This window comes from Fistularia commersonii, chromosome 6 (genome assembly GCF_037954325.1).
Source record: "Fistularia commersonii isolate RoL2024-O1a breed Wild chromosome 6, RoL_Fcom_v1.0, whole genome shotgun sequence".
In the NCBI taxonomy this organism is placed as follows: Eukaryota; Metazoa; Chordata; class Actinopteri; order Syngnathiformes; family Fistulariidae; genus Fistularia; species Fistularia commersonii.
In genome coordinates this window covers 7,655,213-7,678,465 of record NC_141289.1, presented here as the reverse complement: position 1 = coordinate 7,678,465, position 23,253 = coordinate 7,655,213, and the positions used below count along the sequence as shown (strand labels likewise).

Here is a 23,253-nt window from a genome sequence, read left to right as displayed (position 1 = left end):
TGTAACTACATCGGCCTCAGACCTCTCCGGATGACAGCACGTTGTTCATGTACTCCAGGAAGGACTCGTCCTTGATTTCATTATCTGTGAATATGAAGCTGATGCCTTTCCCCTGCTGGCCGGCTGTCCGGTAAAGCCCCTTCAAGTCCTCCATCAGGTTGCTGGTGTTGTACGACCTGGTGAGGAAGAGAGCGCACGGATCAACCGCCAGACAAAACTAACAGCGATAAAGAGGGATTTGAAGATAAAGGATGGGGAGCCGAAAAGAAATTTGAGATGTCTTTTGTTTTTCCGACGACTCGCGCTCATCTGGGAGTCACTCACTCAAGACGTTCAAAGCTGTAATGAGCACAAATACAGATGCAACTTGGTTTTTCATCATTCATTCATTCTTTCATTCATTATCTAAACAGAAAATCCTGCAGTCAGAATTGCATGGGTGAAGTTTAAGCGGACATTAAGTGCAACAAACAAACACGAACCACCAAAGAAGAAGACATAAGCAACATGGAGGTTGAGGCTGCCAGGGCATTCATGGAATAATAAACACTATAAGATGGGTTGGAGTATTTTTATCATCTTCCTGCACTGCTTTGCAATGTGAAGAGCCACATTAGCCGTTAGCTAACTCTGCACTTATTTTAGCCCAAAATGGTGATGTTCCTCTTTAAAACCCCCTGAAGTAAGCAGGCCCGAAGAGGTCAGACCTCTTCTGGCTCCATCCGTTTTGATGGAAGATAACAGCTGACCGCGATAGATTTTAAAAAAGGCCGCAATAGTCCGCAACAAGTATCTGGTAAGGGGCATTGCTTATGAGTCCCACCAAATTACAAAGCACCCAAGAGTTCCAATGGACCAATGAAGATCCTGCCACAGAGGAGGAGCTAAAATCATTACTGGAACTGAGGTCCATGATCCCATGTGCTGTCTCGATGCACCGGGAAACATACAGGCACCTGAAAAGGTTCTGGGAACTGCAAAAAGTTCCTACAGTGCAAAAGGGGCTTTTAACAAGAAGATGCAAAATGAGCACAGAGGGTGAACACACCACAAGTGAGCGCTGCTATCAGACGGAAATGAGAAGAAAGCCGACAAAAGTCGAACAGCCCGTCGTTTCTCCGGCTGGAGCCGAGAGCGGGAACGCTCGGCTCATTTGTTCATAGGAAGGAGGCGGGGAGGAGATCTGATAAAGCACAGCGGGACTGAGTTCGGGAAGGAAGAGGCCCGGGAGAGGCGAGGAGTCAGACTTTCTGCTCGATATGAACTGAAAAGAGGCGGCGGGGCTGTTTTACAGAGACACCTCAGTCGACGCAGGGCAGAATTCAGGGAAACACAAGGAGCAAATATCAAAAAGTCCCATTGACTCTGCTTCCTCTGGGAAGCAGCCTGTTGAGGAAGGAATTTCATTTGATTGCAGCTCCGGGATCACAAATTCAGATCTTTTTATTTTTCCTCCTCAAATAAGATCAGATAAGTGTGGCAAACGTCGAGTGATGTTGCAGAAAAACATCTGTCAATCATTCTTAAAACGATGACAATCCTGTATGTGTGTGCGTGTGTGTGTGTGTGTGTGTGTGTATGTGAGGGTGACAATACCGCGTGAGCGTGATCTGGAAAATCTCACATCCGGCGATGAATGAAGCCAATCTGGTCAAGCTTTGCTTGCCAGATCCGCCGACACCGACCAGCAAGGCATTTCCTCCAGGTGTTCGGATTATCCTTGACACCTGCATGCGCGCGCACGTGCACACACAGACACACACACACACAAAGGAAATATGGGCTGGTTACAGTTGAGTCCCTCCAAGTGTCCCTGGCAAGACAGTGAAGCTTTCCTGGTTGCTCCCAGTTGTATGCTTAGTGGCTTGAATGGTAGCACTGTCCAATGGGTGAATGTCATTCGGTGTAAAGCACTTTAAAACCACAAGGTGCTGAAAGCGCTACATGAGTTTTGCCCGTTTACCATGAATACCAAATCTGTGGGTTAGGGTTAGGGTTAAGGTTCACCCTTTAATGCTCGCGAGACGATCACACGGCCACAAAAAGGGACATACAACCATTCACCCCCTCATTCCCAAGTCATATATAGAAATCCAGCGATTCAACTATGCGTCAAGTATATATGTTGAAAGGGCAGAAATATTCCAACTCGAGTGATAAAGTGGATTAAAAAGCCAAGCATACCTTGACCAGGTGGATCATGGCATCCTGGAAGAAGACCATGTCCATGCCCGCACCTCTGATGCTCTCATTGTAAAGACACAGGAACAGGTTGAGACGTTCTTTCAGGCTTTCGAACGACTCAATGGGCTCGTACACTTTGGGCATTTCCATGTCGGTATCTTCGGGTTCGTCTCCTGCCGGGAAAGGGTCGTGTCAATTGACTGACGGGGCTGGAAAAAAAAAAAGAAAATCGAGCGAAGACGAACCGTACCGGTCGGCTCGGGAGCGTCTCTCAGGAAATCCACAAAGTATCTGTCAACGCCGTGCTTCACGGTGTTCTTGTGGGCGTCTCCCATCTTCTCTACGACGAGCTTGGTCAGCGCCTTCTCGAACCATTCCACCTCCTCGGGCACGGTGAACCTGTCAGCTATCACGCGCTTGCACTCGTGCTTCCACAAGGCCAGCAGCACCTGGGGGAAGGATGCATTTTGTACAAATATCAGGCTTTGTCGCGTCTTTCCACCACTAGAAGCTCCCTCACGTCTCCCTCGGCATTCTACAAATCAACCCTTTAAAAGCCGATCCGCTACTAACTCCCTCACCTCGGTGGAGTTGATGACTTCCGACGTGGTGTTCAGCATACCCTGCCAGACCCTGGACAGATCCCTGAGGTTGAAGATGTAGTGGAACTTGGCCGGGGTCGGCAGCATCTTCATCTTAGTCAGCTGCCAGAGGGAGCGGGTGAGAGACACCAAGTTGAGCACGGTGTTCCGAACTTCGTCGACGAAGCCGCGGTTCTCGCAGAAGTGGCCCAGGCCGATAACACCTGCGTGATTTGGTATCGTTGATCAATGGGATCTCCATCAAATGCCTCCAGTGATAAATTCCCCCTGCGGCGTTGCTCATATTCTCACCGAATATCTTGTCTATGGAGTTGTTGGAGGGAAGGGTGCAATTAAAGATGGAGAACTGCCTCTTCAGCCTCTGGGGGATGTCGTTGCGTCCTCCGCCCGGGTGGATCATGGCCGCCATGAATTGAACGTCGATGATGTTTGTAAACTCCCCCGGTTTGTCCAGGTTGTAGAAGCCATTCTGTGCCATCAGCTGCCTGACAATTTCATTGGTCACCTATGATAAGAGATAAAATTAAAAAATGATATTAGCATACCAGTTAGATTTTGGGTTAGCTAGGTCACTGTCGTGTGGGATTAAACGATTTCTATATTTACATAGAGAACAGTATAGAAAACAAGATGTGTTTTAGCAAAGTTTTAGTTCATCTAATCACTTCATCTGATCACTCAAATGCATTTTGTGGATTTGCGAATTAGCGGATTAGCGGATTAGCCGCTACAACTAAAACATGAGTCCCTTGTAGGGAAAAGACTCGTAACAACAAAAGATGGTCCATCTACAACACATTTGGTTTTCTACATTTGAGATCCCAGACCTGGTCTCCCCACTCGTTGATGATGGGCATGTTGACGTCATCTACAAAAACGGTCATTTTTCTCCCAGCAGGGGGTCCGTAGGTCGTCCCCACCCTCTTGTCCACGTAGCTCTCCACGGTCCTCTAGAGAGACCAAAAGGAACATCAGCCGAGAACTCACATGGCGGTAACGGAGACACAGACCGGATAGACAACGATCACTCAAACTCACAGATTTGTCCGAGACAAATAAAACATCCGGTCTATCAAAAGTCGACACCGATTTGGGACATTATTCATTCAGTCAATCATTCATTCCCTATACAAGCTTACCCTGCACTCTGGGGAGGCTAGAGTCTATCTGAGCTATGATTGGGCAAGACGTGCGGCTCACCTGGGACCCTGTCCATCACAGGGCGACATATCGTAGTAGAGTACATATAGTACTATATAGTACATATATTAACATATAATGACATACAACCATTCACATTGTCTTTCATGTCCACGTCATATACAGACACACAAAGATCATCTCTGTCATTCACCCGTCATATAGACATACAACCATTTGTCCTTTCATTTACAAGTTGGACAGGGTGTCCGTTGAACCTCCTTCGTGTGTTCCTGTGGGAGGAACCAGGAGAACCCGAAGGAACCCCAAATATACAAGGGGAGAACACGGAGACTCTACACAGAACGGCCCCCTGTGGGAATCCAACCAGGGGGCCTTCGAGTTGTAAGGTGGAAGCGCTAACCACTGTGTCACCATGGAGCAATAATTACACAAAAAAAATAAAGACTTACCTGGAACATGAGCGGAGTGGTTGCCGAGGAGAAGTTGAGACTCTTGCCCATGTGGACCTCTGGGTCGTACTTTGACATGTAGCCCTTGATCATGACGGTCTTGGCAGTCCCCTGCTCCCCAATCAGCAGCACCGCCTGAGAAATGACCCATTTTGGATAAACATAATCCTCATGTCTATTATCCTGTCGAAATTTAAATATGAACACATGAATTTTGCTTTGGATGAGACCATGAAAATGCGCTTCTCGGTGGCCACTTTTACATAAATCACAGAGCATTTCAATTCTCTCTATTAAATCATAAACGTAGGAGTTCAGATGTCACCCTGCTCTGCTTGGCGATGGTCTGGATGAGGAAGTCCGTCCTGACGTTGTCCACATTGGGCACCAGGATGGAGCTGTACTCCGGGGTGACATCGGACGGGTAAATGTACTCTTCCACCCTTGTGCTCCAGTGGACCCACTCGCCTGGTGGAGAATCAAAGCGTAACAGAAGTTAGATCAGGACCGGAGAATATATATATATATGTGTGTGTGTGTGTGTGTGTTTGTGTGTATCTATAAGATATATATCTATTTACATACCTATATCTTGCCCGGTATATATGGCATACCTCAGCATCTATCTGCACACCCCAAATTTACTGTCCCAAATAGTTGTTTTTTTGGACCAAAACACATTTTTGTGTGTACACATAAAAAGATTATATAATTCTGGTTATATTTTAAAATACAAAATGTTTTTTTGCCAATTACCTGGATAACCATGGTCATTTCCATTTGTGTTGGAAATAATTTAACTTTGACAGTAAAGCGATTCTAATTATGACAATTAGCATTTTTCCAAGGCATATGATGAAAAACAACAAGCGTATCCAATAATGATAATATGATGATCATTCAAGTAAAAGTGATGAAAAGATAAATACCTGAAAAATATACATTGAATATAATTGCTTGAAATATCACAACATCATAACTAGGTGACATTTGACAGAGCCTGGATATAGAATAGAAATGCTTAACTGTCATTGTAATGAAAATACCTATAAATAAAGGGGCGTTAAAAATAATATTCAGACTGTCAATCAGAAATGCTACATCTTGGTATTTCATCTGCGGTGCAGAGTACACCGCATCGCCTTCGTACCCTCTGCAGAGACGTGGTAGTCGAACATGGTGTCCTCACTGTCGGGTGGAATGACGGGCAGGTCCAGAGAGATGCTGTTGTTTCCCCTCAGCCACGTCTCCATCTTGCTACGGTTGTCCAGTTCCAGCACGGCGCCGGTGCTCCACATCAGGGCGAACACGTACAGCCGCTCCAGGTGCTCACGGGATAAATCGCCGCTCTGGTCCTGCAGGGCAACATCGAGTCACAACAGCATTACTACAAGATGCACGTAATCCGGAAAGTTTGAGGCGCTTATTACAAAGAATCGTGATTTTTAATCAAGTGCTACTCATTGGTTATATGCGGCCTTGTTGGTTGTGTAAGTGAATGTTTTTCTATCTTTTCTCCTTTCATTGATGCTGCAGTCTAATGAAAAGCGCTTCTTAAGTATATTTACAATTCAATTTTTCTCATTTCAACGTTTCTGTTGACAACCAATAGCAGCACATAGGTGCGGCGAATAGCGGTACAGCAACACAGCAAGAGGGTTCCCTCTTCAATTCCCACTGCCCAAATTTCGGAGGAGGATCATTGGAGACCCTGAGTTGCCAAGATGAGCAAACGAGAGACTGAATGGTTGTTTGTCTATACAGTGTGCGCTCACTTTTCGCTGGAGTTACGTTCCAAGACCCCCCTACAAAAGGTGGATTTCCGCGCAGGAGAGTGATTATTTTCATGGTATTTACAGATATAATAACCCTAAACCTACTAGCAATACCTTTTGCTCACTCTAAGCGATCTCAGGCAAAACTGTTCTCAGTTTTACTACCTCAGTGGTGGAACAAACTTCCAGAAGCAACAAGACTAGCATCATCTATCTCAACATTCAAGAAACAGGTAAAAACTGTTCTCTTTCAGGACGTTTTACTGCGCTGATGCCCCAGATCAGGTTAGGCAGCAAGTTAGGCTATGCAGTGTGTGTGTGTACGTTTGTGTATGTCTTTGTCAAAAAAAAACAAAAAAAAAAACTCACTAACCCAAGCTTACTGTTCTGTATATTTCCTGTGCATCGTGTATTTGCAAGTGTATTTGCAGTCCCTATGTCCTCTATTGTAAGTCGCTTTGGATAAAAGCGTCTGCCAAATGCAATGTAATTTAATGTAAACAAACCTCATTTGACCCTTTACGAACCTCCCTGCGAATGCCTTACTGGTGTTTTTTTTTTCTTCAGAAACATCATTATAGGCATTTGCTGCCTTTGCTTTTTATTCTGGATTGAAAATGGTTCATTAACTCCCATAAACCCCGTCAATCAAGCTACAAAAGTAGACCGACCGAACCATATCATCGTCCCAATCTTGCGACATATTTTGCAAGGCTTTTGCTGCGTTTATCATAGCAGCAAGTCGTTCGAGCGTGAGACGGGTCTCTTCGATTTCTTCTTCCTCTTCTTGTCCCTTCTCTTCCTCTTCCTCGCTGGCAGACTTCATCTCGGTGAGGTCCTCGTTCGTCAATGGATCCAAAGGCAGTCTATTAAGCCATTGATGAGAAGCCATCTCCTCCAAGAAGGCATGCCAGCTAAATAGAGTTCATTTGAATTTTACTTTAATTTCACTATATTTTTTACTGTTTTTCTTCTTCTTAGGCAAGAATATAGCAATTTCATCACAAAAAAAAAAATTCAAATACTGTAAAAAAGGGCTATTAAACGAGAAGTGAATTACAAAAAAATCTGCGAAATAGCGAGGGTCCACTGTATATATGTCCCTGCTATTGACTGGTGACCAGTCCTGGGTGTACCCTGCCTGTCGCCCGGCGGCAGCTGGGATAGGCTCCAGCTTCACCCGCGGCCCTGAGTGGGATAAGCAGTGGTAGACAATGTATGGATGCATGAACAACAATGGTTGTTGGTCTCTATTTAAGACCCTGATTGTAGTATAAGTACCGTCATTTCCGGTCTATTGAGCGCACCTCAATATAAGCCGCACCGGCTAGCCGATCGCTATCTCGGGCTTCCTCCTGCGCACGAAAACCATCAAAGTCGTCTTCTTCGGTGTCGGAGTTGAACGGACTCAAGAATTTCCCGGTCATTTCATCAGTCCGATGTGACGAGGATAAACGTTTTAGCTGCGTGAAGCCTGTTAGCGTCCCCCACCCAAAAAAAGGCCTTATATTAGCCGCATCGTTGTTTACGTGAAAAAAGTTGCAGCTAGAAAAGTCTGCGACTAAAAAGTCTGGAAATTACGGTATATAGAATGAATGAATGAATGAATGAATGAATGAATGAATGAATGAATGAATGAATGAACGACAATGGTTGTCTGTCTCTATGTGTGACTGACTGAGGAATAAGCAGTATAGAGAATGAATGACTGTAGTAACTAATCGAGAAATGACCGAAGGTCTCGCGGTAACCATTGATCTTCATAGTCGATTCTAAAAACATTGCTGGAAGCGATGCTGTAGCTATTCTGCTGAAAGTGAAGATTTATAAATGGTTTCCAATTCTAGCTGCTTCTTCACAGTATCGAACCATGGGTTCGATAATAATCCAGGTCTCGACCTAGACTTCACTTTCAAACTATTTTCAGGATTTTGTGTAGCTTATGTAGCAAAACCCCAGAGTACAATCTCTGCCATTCCTCAGGCCTGACCTTGGTCGGAATGAGTCCCTGCAGCATGTTAATACACTGCATGATGACAAAGGCCTCCAGCAGATCCATCTTGAACTCCAGCGACTGCACGCTGAAGCGGTAGATGTCCGGGAAGGAGGCGGAGAAGAGATTCCTCAGAACCCGGGCCTCCTGAAGGGTGCGTTTCTTCAACCAACCCTGGGAACAGCAACATCACCGGCGGTTAAGACCCTTTGTCTTCTCACAAGCGTAACCAACAAGTCTTGTTCAACATAACAAAAAGCATATCTTTCTAATCAACAAAAGATACATTGAAATGATCCACGGGGTTCCCCTCACAACTTTGCAAACATCTCAAATAAATGACAAGAATTCATGCATTCCAGGAACTGTGAGAACCAAATTGGGTCCATTACCTCCAATATGGGGCTCCAGTCCAGCACCGAGGAGCTCATGAACACCATGCCGTTGCGGGAGACGGTGGCCGGAGAGGCGTTGTCAATGTTGTGTGGCTCAAACACGATCTTACAGTTGGGCGCCATGGGGATTCGGTCTCCGTTTGCCAGGGTGAGGGTTTTGTTGTCGTCCAGGACAGAGTTGAGGTTCTCGATCCAGATGGCGTCGACCGGGCCGTCCAGGACAATCCAGATATGCTCACCTGACAGAAAATGAAATTACGTCACGGGTGTTGATTTTCTCAATTATCATTGACGCAGGAGGACGAAGGCTCAGCTAAGACCTTAAAACACTTCATAGCCTTAACTTTGACACTTTATATTTTATTCGTATTTCTTATTCTCCCTCCTTCCTACTATTATCTATTATTGTTATGTTTTACTTGAAACTCTGGCACAACAATTTCCTTCAGGATAAATAAAGTTGTTCTTATACTTATTCTTGTTCTCCTTATCATCTAGCATCCACCATGAAATGTTTGCCAGCTAAGAGAAGCGGAGAAAACATCTGCAGGAGTCATGCTGAACTACAAGTACGAGGACGTCACCAGTTAATTCAGACTTCTCAAACTTACAGTCGGGTGCCATATCGTGATAATCTTCCTCGAAAAGAAAACAGGACTGACCAAAGAGAAGCCCGATGACTAGCGATTCTCCTCGCCACTTCTACTGATCATCTTCTGCTCAGCTACAGTTTTAAAATCCCTTGTACTTTTTAGCCAAAACATTGAGGAGCAGTCCAGAGCAACAGAGGAGAAGTGACAGAGATGTGTGTGCAATCGGGTTGGAATGGATGGAGGAAAGTGTGACGGGAGATAAAATAGAGTGAAAGGAAAGGTGCCGAGGAGGGAGGTGAGATCAGCTGTGGTGTCCGGTTTAGAGACACCGAGGAGAAGACAGGAGACGGAGCTGAAAGCAACAGAGATGAGGATGGGAAGGTTCTCTGATTGTTAGGCGGATGGAGAGGATCAGGGATGAGTCCATACGTTGTGGAGATAAAGTCACACTGATGGTTTGGACATGGACAAAGGAGAGGCAAGTCGTCGAGAGAAAGACCAGGGAGGAGAGGATGCAGAGGAGAAGGTTAGATGGAGGTATATCGTTGGGCATGGTGACCCCTGAATGGAGCAGCCTAAAGAGGAAGAGCCAGACATTTCGATGAAAGTATGTCCAACATTTCCTGACCTTTCTTTGCCCTCAGTGTCTTCCTCCACAGTGTAGAGAAGATGCCATCCGTCCAGTCGTTCGTCGCCACGTCCAGCTGCCCGAACATCTGAGGCGCTGTGATGGCTTTTGGGTTCATCCGCATCTCCCTGTGCGGACGCCCGCACTCTGAGAAGACACTGATGTCAAGGTTCAAGCTAAAACTTTCCCTTCCAGCGCGAGCATCTCTGCAAAGTGTTACCTGTCATAGCTTTCATCAGTGTATGTATGCAGGTGGTCTTCCCGGCCCCGCTGGGCCCCAGGGCCATCATACCGTGACGGACCCTCTGAGTCTCAAACAACTGGATGAGCTTCAGCTTCCAGGGCGGGTGGCTGATCAGACCTGCCTCCTCCACCTGCAAAAAGAACGGAAGTAGATTAAGCTTCAGGGCTGCTGTGGCTCAATTTGACAGAACGGGCGTCCGTCCGATCTGAAGGTTGTCGATTGGACCCTGAGTTCTACTATCTTCGTGCTGAAGTGTCCTTGGGTAAAACACTGAACCCCAAGTTGCCCCCAGCGGTCCGGTTAGTGCATCGCATGGCTCTGCTGCCATCGGTTTGTGGGTGAATGGGTGAACGTCATTTGGTGCGCTTTGAGACCTTGTGCGATACAGTGGAACCTTGACTTATGAGCACATCAATCTACGAATTTTCCAATCTATGAGCTTGGTGGATTTTGCCGCCCGCCGCTAGGTAGCCATTAGGTACTTGTGGACTTGTCCGTGAAGAGATGGAGAAGTTGTTTATTTTGAGATCCCATGAGCGAGAACATCAACGGAGGCGGCATTGGAAGAGTCACTCAAAGCTGGTTGGGGACAGTTTGATCATTTTAAAAAGAGGAGCGGCATTCACTCCATCGCTAAATGAAGTTTAGCCATAAAGTCTGGCAAATTGTGCACTATACTTTTTTATCAACTCATTGTAGCATTAAGTGTGAAGCCAGTAGGTTAAGTTATCAATCTGACCTCCATCCATACCATCTGTTTTCGATCCTGCCTGGGGTTCTTGGCCGTTTCCGTTCCTGCTAAGACCTACAGAGGCTTTATCTCACCTGTTTGTCAATGGAAGCCTCCAGCTCCGGGTAGCCCGCTTTGTCAAGAACGATGCCGGGGAAGAGATCCTCGATCAGGCTCAGGAAGAGCGGCTCATCTTCATCAATCTAGCAAACAAGTAGAATTTATCCATAAAGATACTTCCTTTTCTCAATACATGTGATATTCAGTCGTCCAGACCGACCAGCTTGGAGAGGTTCATGTCCCTGAGGACCCTCATGACAATGGTGGATTCCGTGTCATCAGGATTGGCTCGCTTCGCGGCTCCTAGTGTTCTCAGCACGGAAAGGATGTTTCTGAGACCGAAGTCATAGTGGACCTGGACAATTACATCAACAATGTCAGATACGTCCATTCAGTAATTATCTCGCTCTCGGGGGTCACACGGATGGTGGAACCTATTCGAGCCGTCATTGGGCGAGACGTAGGGCCCAACCTGAGCCGGTCACCAGTTGATCACAGGACCACATACAGACACTCACTCATTCACATGTCTTGGCAATGTAGGGTTTTTAATAAACCTCCTGCATGTTTTTAGACTGTAGGAGGAACCCAGAGGAACCCCACACAAAGACCAGGAGAACCACTACACCGCTGCTTAAGATTCATACTGTTATAAATGTTTTTAAACAGTCGTGTCGAACCTATTTGGAAAATTAAACCTCTTGACACCATGCTGAGGAAGCACGATTTAATGTTGAATTTGACCGATGGAAATCAGAAACCTGCAAGATGTGAGATTTCCTCGATGGTCCTACCTGCTTGGACAGCTGCTCCTCGCACAGCTTGTAGAGAGTGAAGAACTTCCTGGCAAGTTCCATGTTGTCTATGAAACCGCAGCTGGCGAGCTTCACCCTGATGATAATCTGGCGGTCGGGAACCATCATGGCCACGGTGCGGAAGTTGATCTTCAGGTTCTCAGGGAGTTCCTGTCGACCTGCGTAACCTGGATTCTATTGATCCAGGAGGGGTATAAAGAGTTTTTTTTGGAATTGGCATGGAAAAAGTAATGGCCAGTAACTGAGGTTTATCTAGATTTGACACTCCCTGGACCCCTGCTATGGTTCTCACCATCGTGATGAAGAGCCCAAACTCTGGGTTCATGATCACATTGTCTCCATCAGTAAAGATGAAATTCTTGCGGCGTTCCTTCTTGCAACTCAACACAATGGCGATCTGCTGGGCCGCCACCGACAGGACCGGGAGGTCGATGCGGTTGAACTCGTCAAAGCAACCCCACGAGCCGGACTGGGCCAAACCTGAAAATCATACACACCATCTGCGATTCTCTTGACTTAAACCAGACCCTTTTCTTCTCCAGGCTCTGACAGCATTAGCATTAGCATTATCAACGCAACCACTTTCTCTCCCTTGACAATTTTTACCTTTGAAAATTCTCCCTAGGCCCCTGAAGTCCATCTGGTCGGAGCAGTTGAAGACCACGACGTACTTTCCGAGACAGCGACCCATATCCTTTGTGGTCTCTGTCTTCCCTGAAATCAAATGTCAAGGGATTTGACATTCAAATCCAATTTCCACATGCACATGAAAGTCACACAACACTTGTAAGACACTGGCGTTCGATTAATAATTCAACTAAAAGGAGAGACCAATCAGCATCAGCCGCCAATATCAATGTTCATCACGACGGCAACCGGCTGGGGGCCTTCCGGGTGAATATTCATGTGATGAATTATTAGCGTTTGCATTTGTGTTTCAAAGACATATCGAGGCGCTGCTCTTCGGCGAGTCTCACCTGTTCCTGCAGGACCCGCGGGGGCTCCACCCATACTCATACAGAGAGCCTGGGCAAGGGTAATGTAGCACCTAACACACACACACACACACACACACACACACAGATATGATACATACATGTGCAGAAAAGGCTAACTTTAGTTTCATTAACTTGCTCCTGCTCCACAAGGTCGTCACTGTGTATCGAGGGCAGGTGTTCCAAGTTGATCCCCAGATGCTATAAGTCCTGCTCTTGGATTGAATAAGAAGAGAGCAAAAGTGGGGTGTTGCAGAAGGAGTCAGAGAAAGTGCCACAGCCATCAAATGCAAAAGCAAATGCAACGCTGATATGCAGGAGGCCGGCGGGTGCGTTCTTGGAAATCAATTTTGATAACAAAGAGGGGTTATCTCAAGTTCTCGATGGACCTGAGAGCCCTTCCAACAAAGCTGTCGATCCTCTTTGCCGGGCTCTTCTTCCAAGCCCAGGATGCAGCTCTGACTGCATGGCTGCAGCTGCAAAGCTGTGTCTGTGGTCAATCTGTGGGGTACTGTTGTGGAAGGAGGTATCAAATTCCTCAACATCTGCATGAGGGAGACGTCCCGTCCATCACCACCATGCACCAGAAGGTGTCATTCTCCAACTTGCCTGACTTAAATTGTGTTCTCATAAAGCACTAACAAGAATAAGGATGGAAAATTGTGAAGGGTGCGATTTATCTCGTATCTATAACCGGAAAGTTGGAGTTCCAGGTGGGAAAACACGACAGTCAGACAATCAGAGCCGCAAACTGCAACCTATTCGGAGGTGCTGTCAGAAATCCGTGGGTGACTTTCTGGCTGCTGCTGTCTCTCCTCATCTATTTATTCATGTCGCTCCTCTTCTTTCCCCCTCTCGTCCTTTATAACATTTCTGTTTTGCGTGTCTAAAAACGGGCGTGGACTTGCTGTCAGCTGGAGGGATTAGCGCAACAATGAGTTTTACACGCAGCGCCGACACGGCGTCAGATAATTTCAATCATAAAAAACACTTTTCTTCTTCCGTTGTTTTCAAATCACATGAAACTGCGAGCAGACCCCGCACGGACCTCGGCCGAAGCGAGAAGCCTTTTCGGTCGATCACAGCTGGCCGCTTCGCCAACTCAAACAAACACAAATAAATACGTGACCTCTGACTTCCAAACACCGGAGGACCTTTTTCCTCGAGACTTCCATAAAGAAGTATTGTTCTAGTAAGTAGATGAGTAAGTGAATAAAGAAATGTAGCCTGCAGTGCCTTGGAGTTGAAAATAATTTGTGTGATAAGTTGGACTCAGTTCAACTAAGAAAAAACACTTAAGTCACAAGAAAGGGTTCGATCTTTTGTCCCCATTTGAACCATGCGGCCATGCCGTTTGTCGGGGCATGATAGTAACCTCATATATTCGGAGTCCCAGGGCTCTCCCATTTTGCAGGTTTCTGGGGGCGTGGCTTGATCTACTATGGCATCTCACCCAGCGTCCACCATTTTTACATCTTTTAAGAAGGTTAAAGCTTTAAATGTATGATTTCAGCCATTAGCATGTAGCTGTCAGCGCTACTGGTATTCGTAGATGTAGCTCATTGGTTCCTGTCCCTCCCGACCTGCACACCCCTTCTGTCTCTATCTCACTCTTCCTTTCCATCTCGCTGCTCTTCTTTCTTTCTCTTTCTATCCCAACCGGTCGAGGCAGAAGGCCGCCCGCATTGAGAGGTCAAAGGTCATTGCTGCTGCTGCCGGGGGAATGTTGGGTTTCTGTAGGTGATTTCAAAGAGTGTGGTTCAGACCTTCTCCGCATGAAAAGCATCTCGAGTTACCTGTCAGTCAACGGTGTGATGACGAGCCTCTCGGTGCAGCCCAAGAATTCATTCTGGTAGATGAAGCCCACGTCCGTGATGCTGATCAGCATGTTGTCAGTGTCTTCGTTAAAGTAGAAACGGCACTGCTTCAGCCACTCGAAGTCAGTGGGGTTCTTGATGTGGAGTCGGCACTGGTGGGACGACGGCAAGATAAAGGGGGGCAGAGAGAAATAATTGGGAGGCGGGGAGAATCGACTGGCATTAGGAGTCAAATTTGTCAAAATTAAAATGATTTTATGGCGTTAAATGGAAAAAGATGGTAAAAACGGTGACATTTTCAATGATGCATTCTTTCTTTTTTCTTTCCTGTGCCCGATGTCACAACTGAGGCTCCACGTCAAACTCACCAGGTCATCAAATATGTCCCTCTGGTGGACATGAATGGTGATGAGCGTCTCATACTTGGTCCTCTCCACAGAACTCAGGTCCTTGGTGGTCATGTCGATCAGCGTGTTGAGCAGCTCCAAGAAGTGCTGGTTGGTTTTGGGCATGATGCGACGATCATATCGGGCATCGGTAAGGGCGTCCTCTGAGTCTCTCGTCCAGATCATCTGGATACCCAGCAAGCCCACCTGCATCCGGGACAGGCGAGGCTGGTTATCACATTAATTCATTGCGTCAAACGGCGCCGATAGATTAGCCGGGAGCTCGGAGAATCGCTGAGGGGGTGAAAAGGCTGCGAGCCGGAGCTGATTTTCAGGGTCAGAACGTGGAAATCGAAGCCCTTTTGAGGTTTCGGCATTGGAAAAAAAAATGGACGTGCTCAAATGTAGATAATGCTTGAAACTGTAATGGAGCAAGAAGTTCCTGAGGGGATGGGAGAATGGCTCCTGAACGGTGCGATAGCTGGATGACGAAGGAGAGAATACAACCCATCCATTTTCTGCCCTCTTTCCAGGGTCGGATCTCGGGGGCAGGGGCCAAAGCAAGCAGAACCAGACACTCGGTGCAACTCTTATAGGGGAACCCCAAAGTCCCTCCAGCATGTCTTGGGTCTTCCTTGGGACTTGCTAGGGACAACTCAGGCGACCTGGAGCCTCATCATCTGGACCGGCAACCTCTTCCAGACGGCCGAGCCCCTCACCCTTTCTCTAAAGGAGAGCCCAGAAACCCTGCTGCCACTTGTCACCAACTACGGCTTGTGACAGGAGGAGGGGATGGAAACGTAGATCGAGCAGTAAATCGACATCTTTCTGTGGCATGAAGGAGCGCATCGGCCCTGATGCTGCACTGAGCCACTAACAAAAAGCGTAAATGAAAAAATTGCGTTGCTAAATTGAGGCTGAAAGCTTTTGATGAGCCGTGACGCGGCCTTCAAGCTCCACTCTGTTTACTTCTGTTCCTAAGTAACAGTTTCTGCTGCCAATAGGAGTCAAATGCTGCCAAATGTCAGGCAAAATAGTAAATTATGACATTACTGCCACGGAATTACAGCAAACGATAATGGCAGGCTGGCTGGGAAAGGCGTCCCGTTGCCACGAGCGTGACACTTTGTCCAGACGAGGGTCTCCACTTGGGGGATTTACCTGAGCGGGGAAAGTGTTGAGGAACTCGATCAGCTGGAATTCGGTGTCCTGGATGGTCAGGGCGGCCCGACGGATCACAGAGTGCAGGGAACTCTCCGATTCCTTCAGCAGCGCGTTGAGCCAAAGCTCCACGTTCCCTTCTGCGATGACAGGATGCTCCAGATCCACCGACTCCCCTTCCCTGGACGCCACGGCCAGGATCTCATCGTAGACCTGCATTGATTAGATTCAAGATGCAAGAGTCAAAGCATTTTATTGTCATGTGCACTATGTGGAAATGTATTTCCCCGTACAATGAAACTCTTATTTTGCTGTCCGCAGTGCATTTGGCCGGCATGCATTGAGGATTACTGTCAGGGATTGATCATTTTGACCCAAACCTTAACTTTCATCGGTGTATGAGTGCACGTGTGAATGTGTAAAGCGTAAAAGCAACGCCGAAAGATGTCCAAGTGTCAATTTCTTCCTTTGGGATCAGGATTTTGGGGTTTTCATATTTTGCGTCAAGTAAAAAGGTTAGTCCAATTTGTCCGAAAGGCAGTCGTCACAGAATTCTGGAAAACTACCGGAGGCCGGTGAGAGTTTCCTGACAATAATCAAGTCACTCACCTTGTCGTGGAAGCGGACGGATTTGATGTTGTCAAAGACATTGAGGAGGTGGGCCTGGATGGTGTGGGAGTCCGAGGCCTGGCCCAGGATCTCCAGGAGCGCCGGGTCCGAGACGAAGAAGAAACGGGGGAACAGCAGCCGCTTCTTCTCGAGATACCTGTCGGACGTGGAAGTGTTTTCTAACATATGTTCCTTCAGTGAATGGCTGCTTACCCGTTGGGATTTGACTCACCCTGTGAGTGATTTCTGGCAGATCTCCAGCTGGTCCAGGAGGTGAGGCAGCAGCTGGCCCATGATCTCATCTCCGACACACGCGTGGATCACGTTGGGCCTCTCGTGGGCCCGAGTCATGATCTTCACCCATGACTTGTCGATGTTGGAGAAGCGCTTTGCTTCCTGAAGGAGCAAATATCACAGCGGAATACAAATGTAGGTCTAATACACGGAAGATCTTGTGATGCAGGCAGATGCCGGCGGGTTACCTTTGGCAGCTGCTTGGCGATGTCTCCGCCAACAAATACCGCCTCTAGATAGACCCAGAGGTTCTGGACGGTCATCCAGTTCTCTATGATGTCAGTGGTGTTGGACAGATTTTGAACCCACTTCTGGATCTGGGCTTTGAAGGGCGCGTTGTACCTGCGGGGGAAATTCAAGGTCACAGCAGTGCATGTGCAGTGAGGCTGAGCTGAAGTCCCGATAGTCACAACCATAATATGAGCTTTGGAGAGAACATAGCATTAAATTCCAGAAGCATCCACGAGAAATTACAAACTACAAGAAAATCCAACACAAGATGTTGTCCAGCAACTAACCTCAGTGCCAACATACCATATTGTATACCATGTAGATGTACAACTATTAATTCTTTCCCTCATTCAAAAGTCACACACACAACTTTAGGACGATAAGCCGCAACTTTTTTCACGTAAACAACGATGCGGCTAATATATGGACTTTTTTGGGGGGGGGGGGGGGGGGGGGCTAACGAGCTTCACGCCGCTAAAACATTTATCCTCGTCACATCGGACCGATGAAATGACTGGGAAATTTTTAGTCCGATCAACTCTGACACCGAAAAAGACGACTGACGGTTTGAGTGCGCAGGAGGAAGCCCGAGATAGCGATCAGCTAGCCGTTGCGGCTTATATTGAGGTGCGCTCAATAGTCCGGAAATTACGGTATTCACCCTTTCATTCACACCTCACATAGAGACATGCAACTATTTACTCACTCGGTCACACATCATATTAAGATATCGCCCCATTCAGCCTCTCATTCACACATCTTGACATTTCGGGGTCTCCAGCGAGCCTCCTGCATGTGTTTGGACATCGAGCGGAAGGCGAAGAACGTGGAGACACGTGGAGAACATGGCAACCGACGTGGCGCCAACATGTCGTCCCCTATGGTAAGACGACATGGAATAATCATAATAATCATGGTGATACCTGTTGCTCATCAAAGATCCCAGAACCATCAGGCTGTCTTCCATGTTGCTGATGATCTCTGATGTGCTGTCTCCCCTCAGCAGCAGCTCCCCGCGGTTTTTAAAGATGGAAAACGTAAAAGTCTTGGTGTCCCACTCCGCGATCACCTGCCGCAGCTTCTGGTCGATGTCCTGCTCCTTCACCGCACCGATGCAAATGTCCTGTGACAGAATTGTCGGAATCGTCAGAGCGTGAAATGGAAAACGGGGGGGGAAAAGCGCTCTCGATGCAAAAGAAGATTTAATCGGAGCAAAACCTTTATTTATGTTTTACAGAACCGAATAAATATCTTTGACGGACATTAATCATTGGCGGAAAAGCCCTCCTGCGGTATGGTCCCGCTTTCAAATCAGCAAAGACCCATCTCACCTCGATCTCCTCCTTGTACTTGAGCAGAGGCGCTTCCGTGATGTTGCGGAGCTTGAAGCTCTCCGACTCGATCTCAAAGTGGTGGCCGGTCACCTGCGCACAGAGGGGAGGGTGAGATGGCGGCGGCGGCGAGAAAAAAAAAAAAAAAAAAAAAGACGTTTCTTTGTACTGACGTCGGTAATCCTCTTCCAGTGGCGCGCCATCATGGCCTTGTTGGTCATGAGCTCCAGCAGGGGGCAGCACTCGTTGAAGTCCTCAATGGTCTGCCTCAGGTCCAGGAAGGCCTGCCACTCCTTCAGGCCACGGGGCAGCTTGCGGCATCTTGGAGATCAGAGTTGACGAAAAAGGGGATGACGAAGGGCAAATGTTTTGGCGTCTGAGGAGGATCGACTGGAAACCGACGCATGGATGCGGGCCAACGTCAGCAAGATATCTTCCAGGTTTCCCGGATGTGCGTTATTGTTCCCGTAAGTGGCGTTTTGTCCGACTTCAGCAGAACCGGGGTCGAAATGTTTCAAAGCGCATCACCTTAAGTGGCTCCACGTCTAAATAAAACGTCTCACCTCGCCTGGAAGTCCAGCAGCTCGCTATTGATCTTCTCGATCTGGATGTCGGCCCAGAGGATGTCGTTGTAGCCGTTGACCGTTTCTATGACGCTGTTGTAAAGGCCGTACAGCTTCTGCAGCAAATTCAGCTGCTTCTTGATCTCTAGCAGCTGAGGGTGCTGGGTAACGGCGAGCCCAAAAAGCTCCTCGCCATCCGTGTAGGTGACAAACTTTTTGAACAGGCTGTCGAATTGTTTCTGGAGGGGAAAAGAAGCGAAGACGCCCCAGATCAACACACGCTTCCACGAAACAACTTCATCATCAAGCGTTTTTGCAGTTACCGATCATCCGGGAAAATCAGATTTAAAGGATGTGCAACTTATTTAAGCTGGATTTATGGTCAAACTTAATGTTCTGGTGAGCTCTTGTCTGACTCACCTGGAACACGAGGAGTCTGTCGCTGGCGTCCTGAGGAGCCAAGCCCTCCACCATCGGGCCATCCTTGAGAGGACAGGGGGGCGGAGGTCAGAAAGAGCACGTGCCAGTAGGAATTATAACAACATTACTGTTCATTCTTTAATGCACGTGAACCATTCAACCTCTCATTTGCACGTCTGGGTGATTCAGGGTCTCCAGTGAACCTCCTGCATGTTTTTGGACTGTGAAACCAAAACCAGAGAACCAATCTCTTCTCCCTTTATCTATTTAATCAAGAGACTTCTGAATGTTAGTGTATATTTTTTTATGTATAAATATAAATATAAATATAAAGTTTTTCCGACTTTACAAAGCCCTACTGTTTCGACAGTTTCATATTTCCAGTTTGTTCCGATCCGTAAATGAATGGTGAGTGAGTGAAATCGCGAGACAGAAATTGGTTTCTTGCTAACGTTTAAGTGCTTTAACTTATTAATCCATAACCAGCCTGGCTGGACTGAAGCTTTTGCAAATCGTTTCTTTTTAATGTAATTCATTTCTAGGTTATTTCCAGGAGACAATTAGCTGATTTATCGCTATAGACTTGATCGTTAGACTTAATTTCTCACCTTATGAATCATGAATCACTTTCACCTCATGTTCTTGCTAATATCGAGTGATTTCTCGATAATTAACCAATTATACTTTCCAACTACTTTTATGACAAGTAAAACTGTTAAGAGAAAAGGCAGGAGTTGTCTCAAAATAAGAGCTTTACAAGAAGGAAGCGCAACAAGGTGCACAACGTTGGCATCCGATTCGATCGTCCGTTGTGTTTTGGACTTTCTACCTTATCGTAGTCGTCATAGAACTGGTTGCAGTCTCTCTTGAACGTCTCCACGTTGCTAACCAGCTCCCCTCTGAAGTTGGGTTGCACCTCCACCAGCTCATTCTGCACCTCCGTGCTCTTGGAAAGCAGCGTCTCCCAGGACTGGCGCAGGATCGCCACCTTGTCGGACTCCTCTTTCTCCACCGGGAGGCCGTATTTTTCCAGCATGGCGTAGGACTCCTGATTGGAGGAATCAACAAATGTTGCAATCTCATGTATTTCATTAGCATCCATCTAAATAAGGCGACCGCATGAAAAACATTCATTTACCTCGATCGGACCAACTTGGAAATCGATGGCGATCTGGTGCTCCCTGATTTCCTTGAGAGCTGCCATGGCGATGCGAATGTCGTCCAGATCTTTGATCTCGCGGTCCAGCTTCTTTATCACCTCATCGCCGAAGGCCAGGATCTTCTCCAACTCCGAGTGATACTTTTTGTTGCAGTTCACGCCGTAGTCCATGATCCAATTCTTGGTTTCCTTGGAGAGGGATTTCTTCAGGGCCGCTACCGTGGACACAGGGAATTTGTTGTTATCGGTCACGATTGGCGATTTAAATTAACTTTACCGCTATCGTTCGTGGGGGTTAAATCACGATCCCACCTGTGAACAAAGCCAAAGCCCCGACCGTGATGAACTCCGGCTCCGCGTCAATGTCCTGCTGTAGGTCTCGGTAGTAAACGATCTGGCCCTCAAAATCGGACAGCAGGGGGCCTTCCTGGATGAACCTGCGGGAGACAATCGAACCGCCTTATCCTTCAGAACGGACCCTTCGGGAGGCGGGTGTGGATTCGGGCATCGGGTTTTATGCGAGCGTACTTCTCCATGGCGTCAGCGCGGTTCACTTTCCAGATATGGTGGTACCGGCTGAAGCGGTCCAGAGCCTGCATCACTTCCTGCACGGCCATTGTTGACAGATGAGACTATTACGGCATGTATCTTATTGACAAAAGCAGAATAAATCCTGAGAAATTCATAATTCCTCTTTTTGAATCAGTGTCACGTCACCTTTTTGGTGGAGCTGATGGAGGTGCTGAGAGCCGACACCAGCTTGATGATGTCCTTGTTCTCTGAAATATTCTTGTGGTAGTTCTTGGGTTGGACTGTTTGCGTGTTGTTGCCGTCTAGATGGGGTGGAGTTTGAGAGGACGGTTACTCTCACAGGTGCTGGGTACGTTTCTCCGCTACCCGTCCCGATCAGGCGGTGGACCTGACGATCGGTCCGTTCGTTTGCTGGAAACGGTGATGAGAAAACAAAACCGTCGGGCGGTCCGACCGCTCTTACCAGCCAGGGGCCGTTGCGTTGTCATTGCGTCGTCCGATTCACTGTCATAGCTTTCTTGCTTGAGAGCTGCGGCTCTTCGCTCTTTGAGTTTTCTCTGAAGAACATAAAAGAAATCAGAATTGATATGATTGAAGATCAAGCTTTTAAGTAACACATCTTCTGCTTTAGGCTGCTCCATTCAGGGGTCATTATCCCCAATTATCTACCTCCATTTAATTTTCTCCTCTGTATTCACCCTCTCCGTTGCTTTGGACTATTGACTCTGAATACTTAAAATCCTCCACCTTCTTCTTCCACCTGTAGCCTCACTGTTCTCCTCACATTCTGTCTTCCTGCAGCTAACCTTCATTCCTCCCCCCTCCAGTTCATACCATCCCCTCTCTGGATGTTCTTCCACCTGCTCCTTACACTCACTTACAGATCACAGTGTCATCTGCAAACATTATTTCAAGTCCCACTGACATCTTAACATTCGGTGTTTTAGCAATTACAAATTAGGCCAACATTGATCTTCTAGCCAGCTTATCTTATTTAATTTCTAGCAGTGAACCAGAAAACCAGTATCATCAGTTTTTGATACGCACTCTGTCATGCATCGTCTTGTGAAGGTACTTTTTCATACTATTCTGTTGTTTCATTGACAAACTTCTTGTTTGCTCTTTTCAAAAGTCATTGTGCGATTGCTTGTAAATTGGTGGCACATTGAAAAAAAAGACAATGCATCTGAAAGATTAAAATTAAAAAAAAAAAAAGACCCCGGAAATGAGCTCCAGACCCATTAGAAACGGCTTGAAAGCTCACTAACATTTTGCTACATCTAGCAAGAAAATGGCTCAGAATAAGTAAAGGAAGCTACAATTCAATTTTCATTTAATTATCTGAAAATCTGCTGGGAAAGTGACCTGGAGGAACCACCAGAATAAATTCAAAAGGATTAATAAAATGATGTAGCCCAGCTGAAATGAGATTTTTCCACGCAGTGGCATCATGACATATACCGATACTGTCATTTGTTTATTTATATTCCCCAGCTGTCATAATCTTAATGATAAAGCCTACCTTAGAGATCCGCTCTTTGCTCCACTTGGCGATCCCTTTGCTCACGCTGACCACACAATCTACCACCTGGTTCAGCGCCTGCTGGACCTCCTCCAGCGTGGGAACCATGGTGACGTTCGGCATGGAAAGCGTCACAGTGATCCTGAAGATGGCCTGCGGGCCATTTCCCATTGATGAATCGCTCTCGGCTGCAGAAGGAGGGAATATAAGCGGCTCCATACCCAGGGGGAGCTATTTGAACACGTAAGGTAAGACCATACCCAGGAAGTGGCCTCCAGAGGTGGCGTGGAATCGCCCACGAAGCATCTCCAGGGTGCTGCGCGTCATCTTTAGCAGGGCATCCACGTTGCGGTGGTTGAAATAGGACAGCAGCTCCTGAGCTTCCTCCTCCATCACTTCCGTCTGGTCCTTCTTCTTCTTTTTCCTCATCGTGGGCGAGGATGTACCGTCTTCATCTTTCTGGCCCGTGTCGATATCCAGCAGTATGTTGATCACTTCGTTGGCAGCTTCCTCCAGCCGTAAGCTCTTGTTGTGGAGACTTTGGGATTTTCGGATGCACAGCTCCTGCGCACGTGGGTCGATCGAAGGTGAGGTGTTAAGAC

General features: G+C 47.1%; 1 protein-coding gene across 1 annotated transcript in view; it reads right to left on the bottom strand.

The window, feature by feature from the left end:
* The window catches only part of LOC147233272 (dynein axonemal heavy chain 5-like), a 58,142-nt gene that overhangs the window by 25,012 nt on the left and 9,877 nt on the right, over positions 1-23,253 (bottom strand). Inside the window, exons 20-58 of the mRNA XM_086148521.1 lie at positions 22,912-23,215; positions 22,652-22,839; positions 21,593-21,686; positions 21,316-21,431; positions 21,127-21,203; positions 20,911-21,035; positions 20,578-20,813; positions 20,269-20,487; positions 19,440-19,502; positions 19,020-19,258; positions 18,630-18,777; positions 18,457-18,549; positions 18,049-18,248; positions 17,083-17,236; positions 16,833-16,996; positions 16,601-16,757; positions 15,992-16,204; positions 14,813-15,037; positions 14,424-14,596; positions 12,610-12,680; positions 12,239-12,346; positions 11,925-12,112; positions 11,612-11,806; positions 11,038-11,172; positions 10,853-10,960; positions 10,004-10,157; positions 9,784-9,930; positions 8,560-8,801; positions 8,165-8,341; positions 5,550-5,754; positions 4,725-4,867; positions 4,400-4,534; positions 3,614-3,736; positions 3,078-3,291; positions 2,766-2,989; positions 2,435-2,633; positions 2,185-2,357; positions 1,597-1,727; positions 23-176 (exon numbers count right to left, since the gene is read on the bottom strand). Coding sequence (XP_086004647.1) covers positions 23-176; positions 1,597-1,727; positions 2,185-2,357; positions 2,435-2,633; positions 2,766-2,989; positions 3,078-3,291; positions 3,614-3,736; positions 4,400-4,534; positions 4,725-4,867; positions 5,550-5,754; positions 8,165-8,341; positions 8,560-8,801; positions 9,784-9,930; positions 10,004-10,157; positions 10,853-10,960; positions 11,038-11,172; positions 11,612-11,806; positions 11,925-12,112; positions 12,239-12,346; positions 12,610-12,680; positions 14,424-14,596; positions 14,813-15,037; positions 15,992-16,204; positions 16,601-16,757; positions 16,833-16,996; positions 17,083-17,236; positions 18,049-18,248; positions 18,457-18,549; positions 18,630-18,777; positions 19,020-19,258; positions 19,440-19,502; positions 20,269-20,487; positions 20,578-20,813; positions 20,911-21,035; positions 21,127-21,203; positions 21,316-21,431; positions 21,593-21,686; positions 22,652-22,839; positions 22,912-23,215 — 6,414 coding nt within the window. The remainder of the gene's footprint in view (positions 1-22; positions 177-1,596; positions 1,728-2,184; positions 2,358-2,434; positions 2,634-2,765; positions 2,990-3,077; positions 3,292-3,613; positions 3,737-4,399; positions 4,535-4,724; positions 4,868-5,549; positions 5,755-8,164; positions 8,342-8,559; positions 8,802-9,783; positions 9,931-10,003; positions 10,158-10,852; positions 10,961-11,037; positions 11,173-11,611; positions 11,807-11,924; positions 12,113-12,238; positions 12,347-12,609; positions 12,681-14,423; positions 14,597-14,812; positions 15,038-15,991; positions 16,205-16,600; positions 16,758-16,832; positions 16,997-17,082; positions 17,237-18,048; positions 18,249-18,456; positions 18,550-18,629; positions 18,778-19,019; positions 19,259-19,439; positions 19,503-20,268; positions 20,488-20,577; positions 20,814-20,910; positions 21,036-21,126; positions 21,204-21,315; positions 21,432-21,592; positions 21,687-22,651; positions 22,840-22,911; positions 23,216-23,253) is intronic.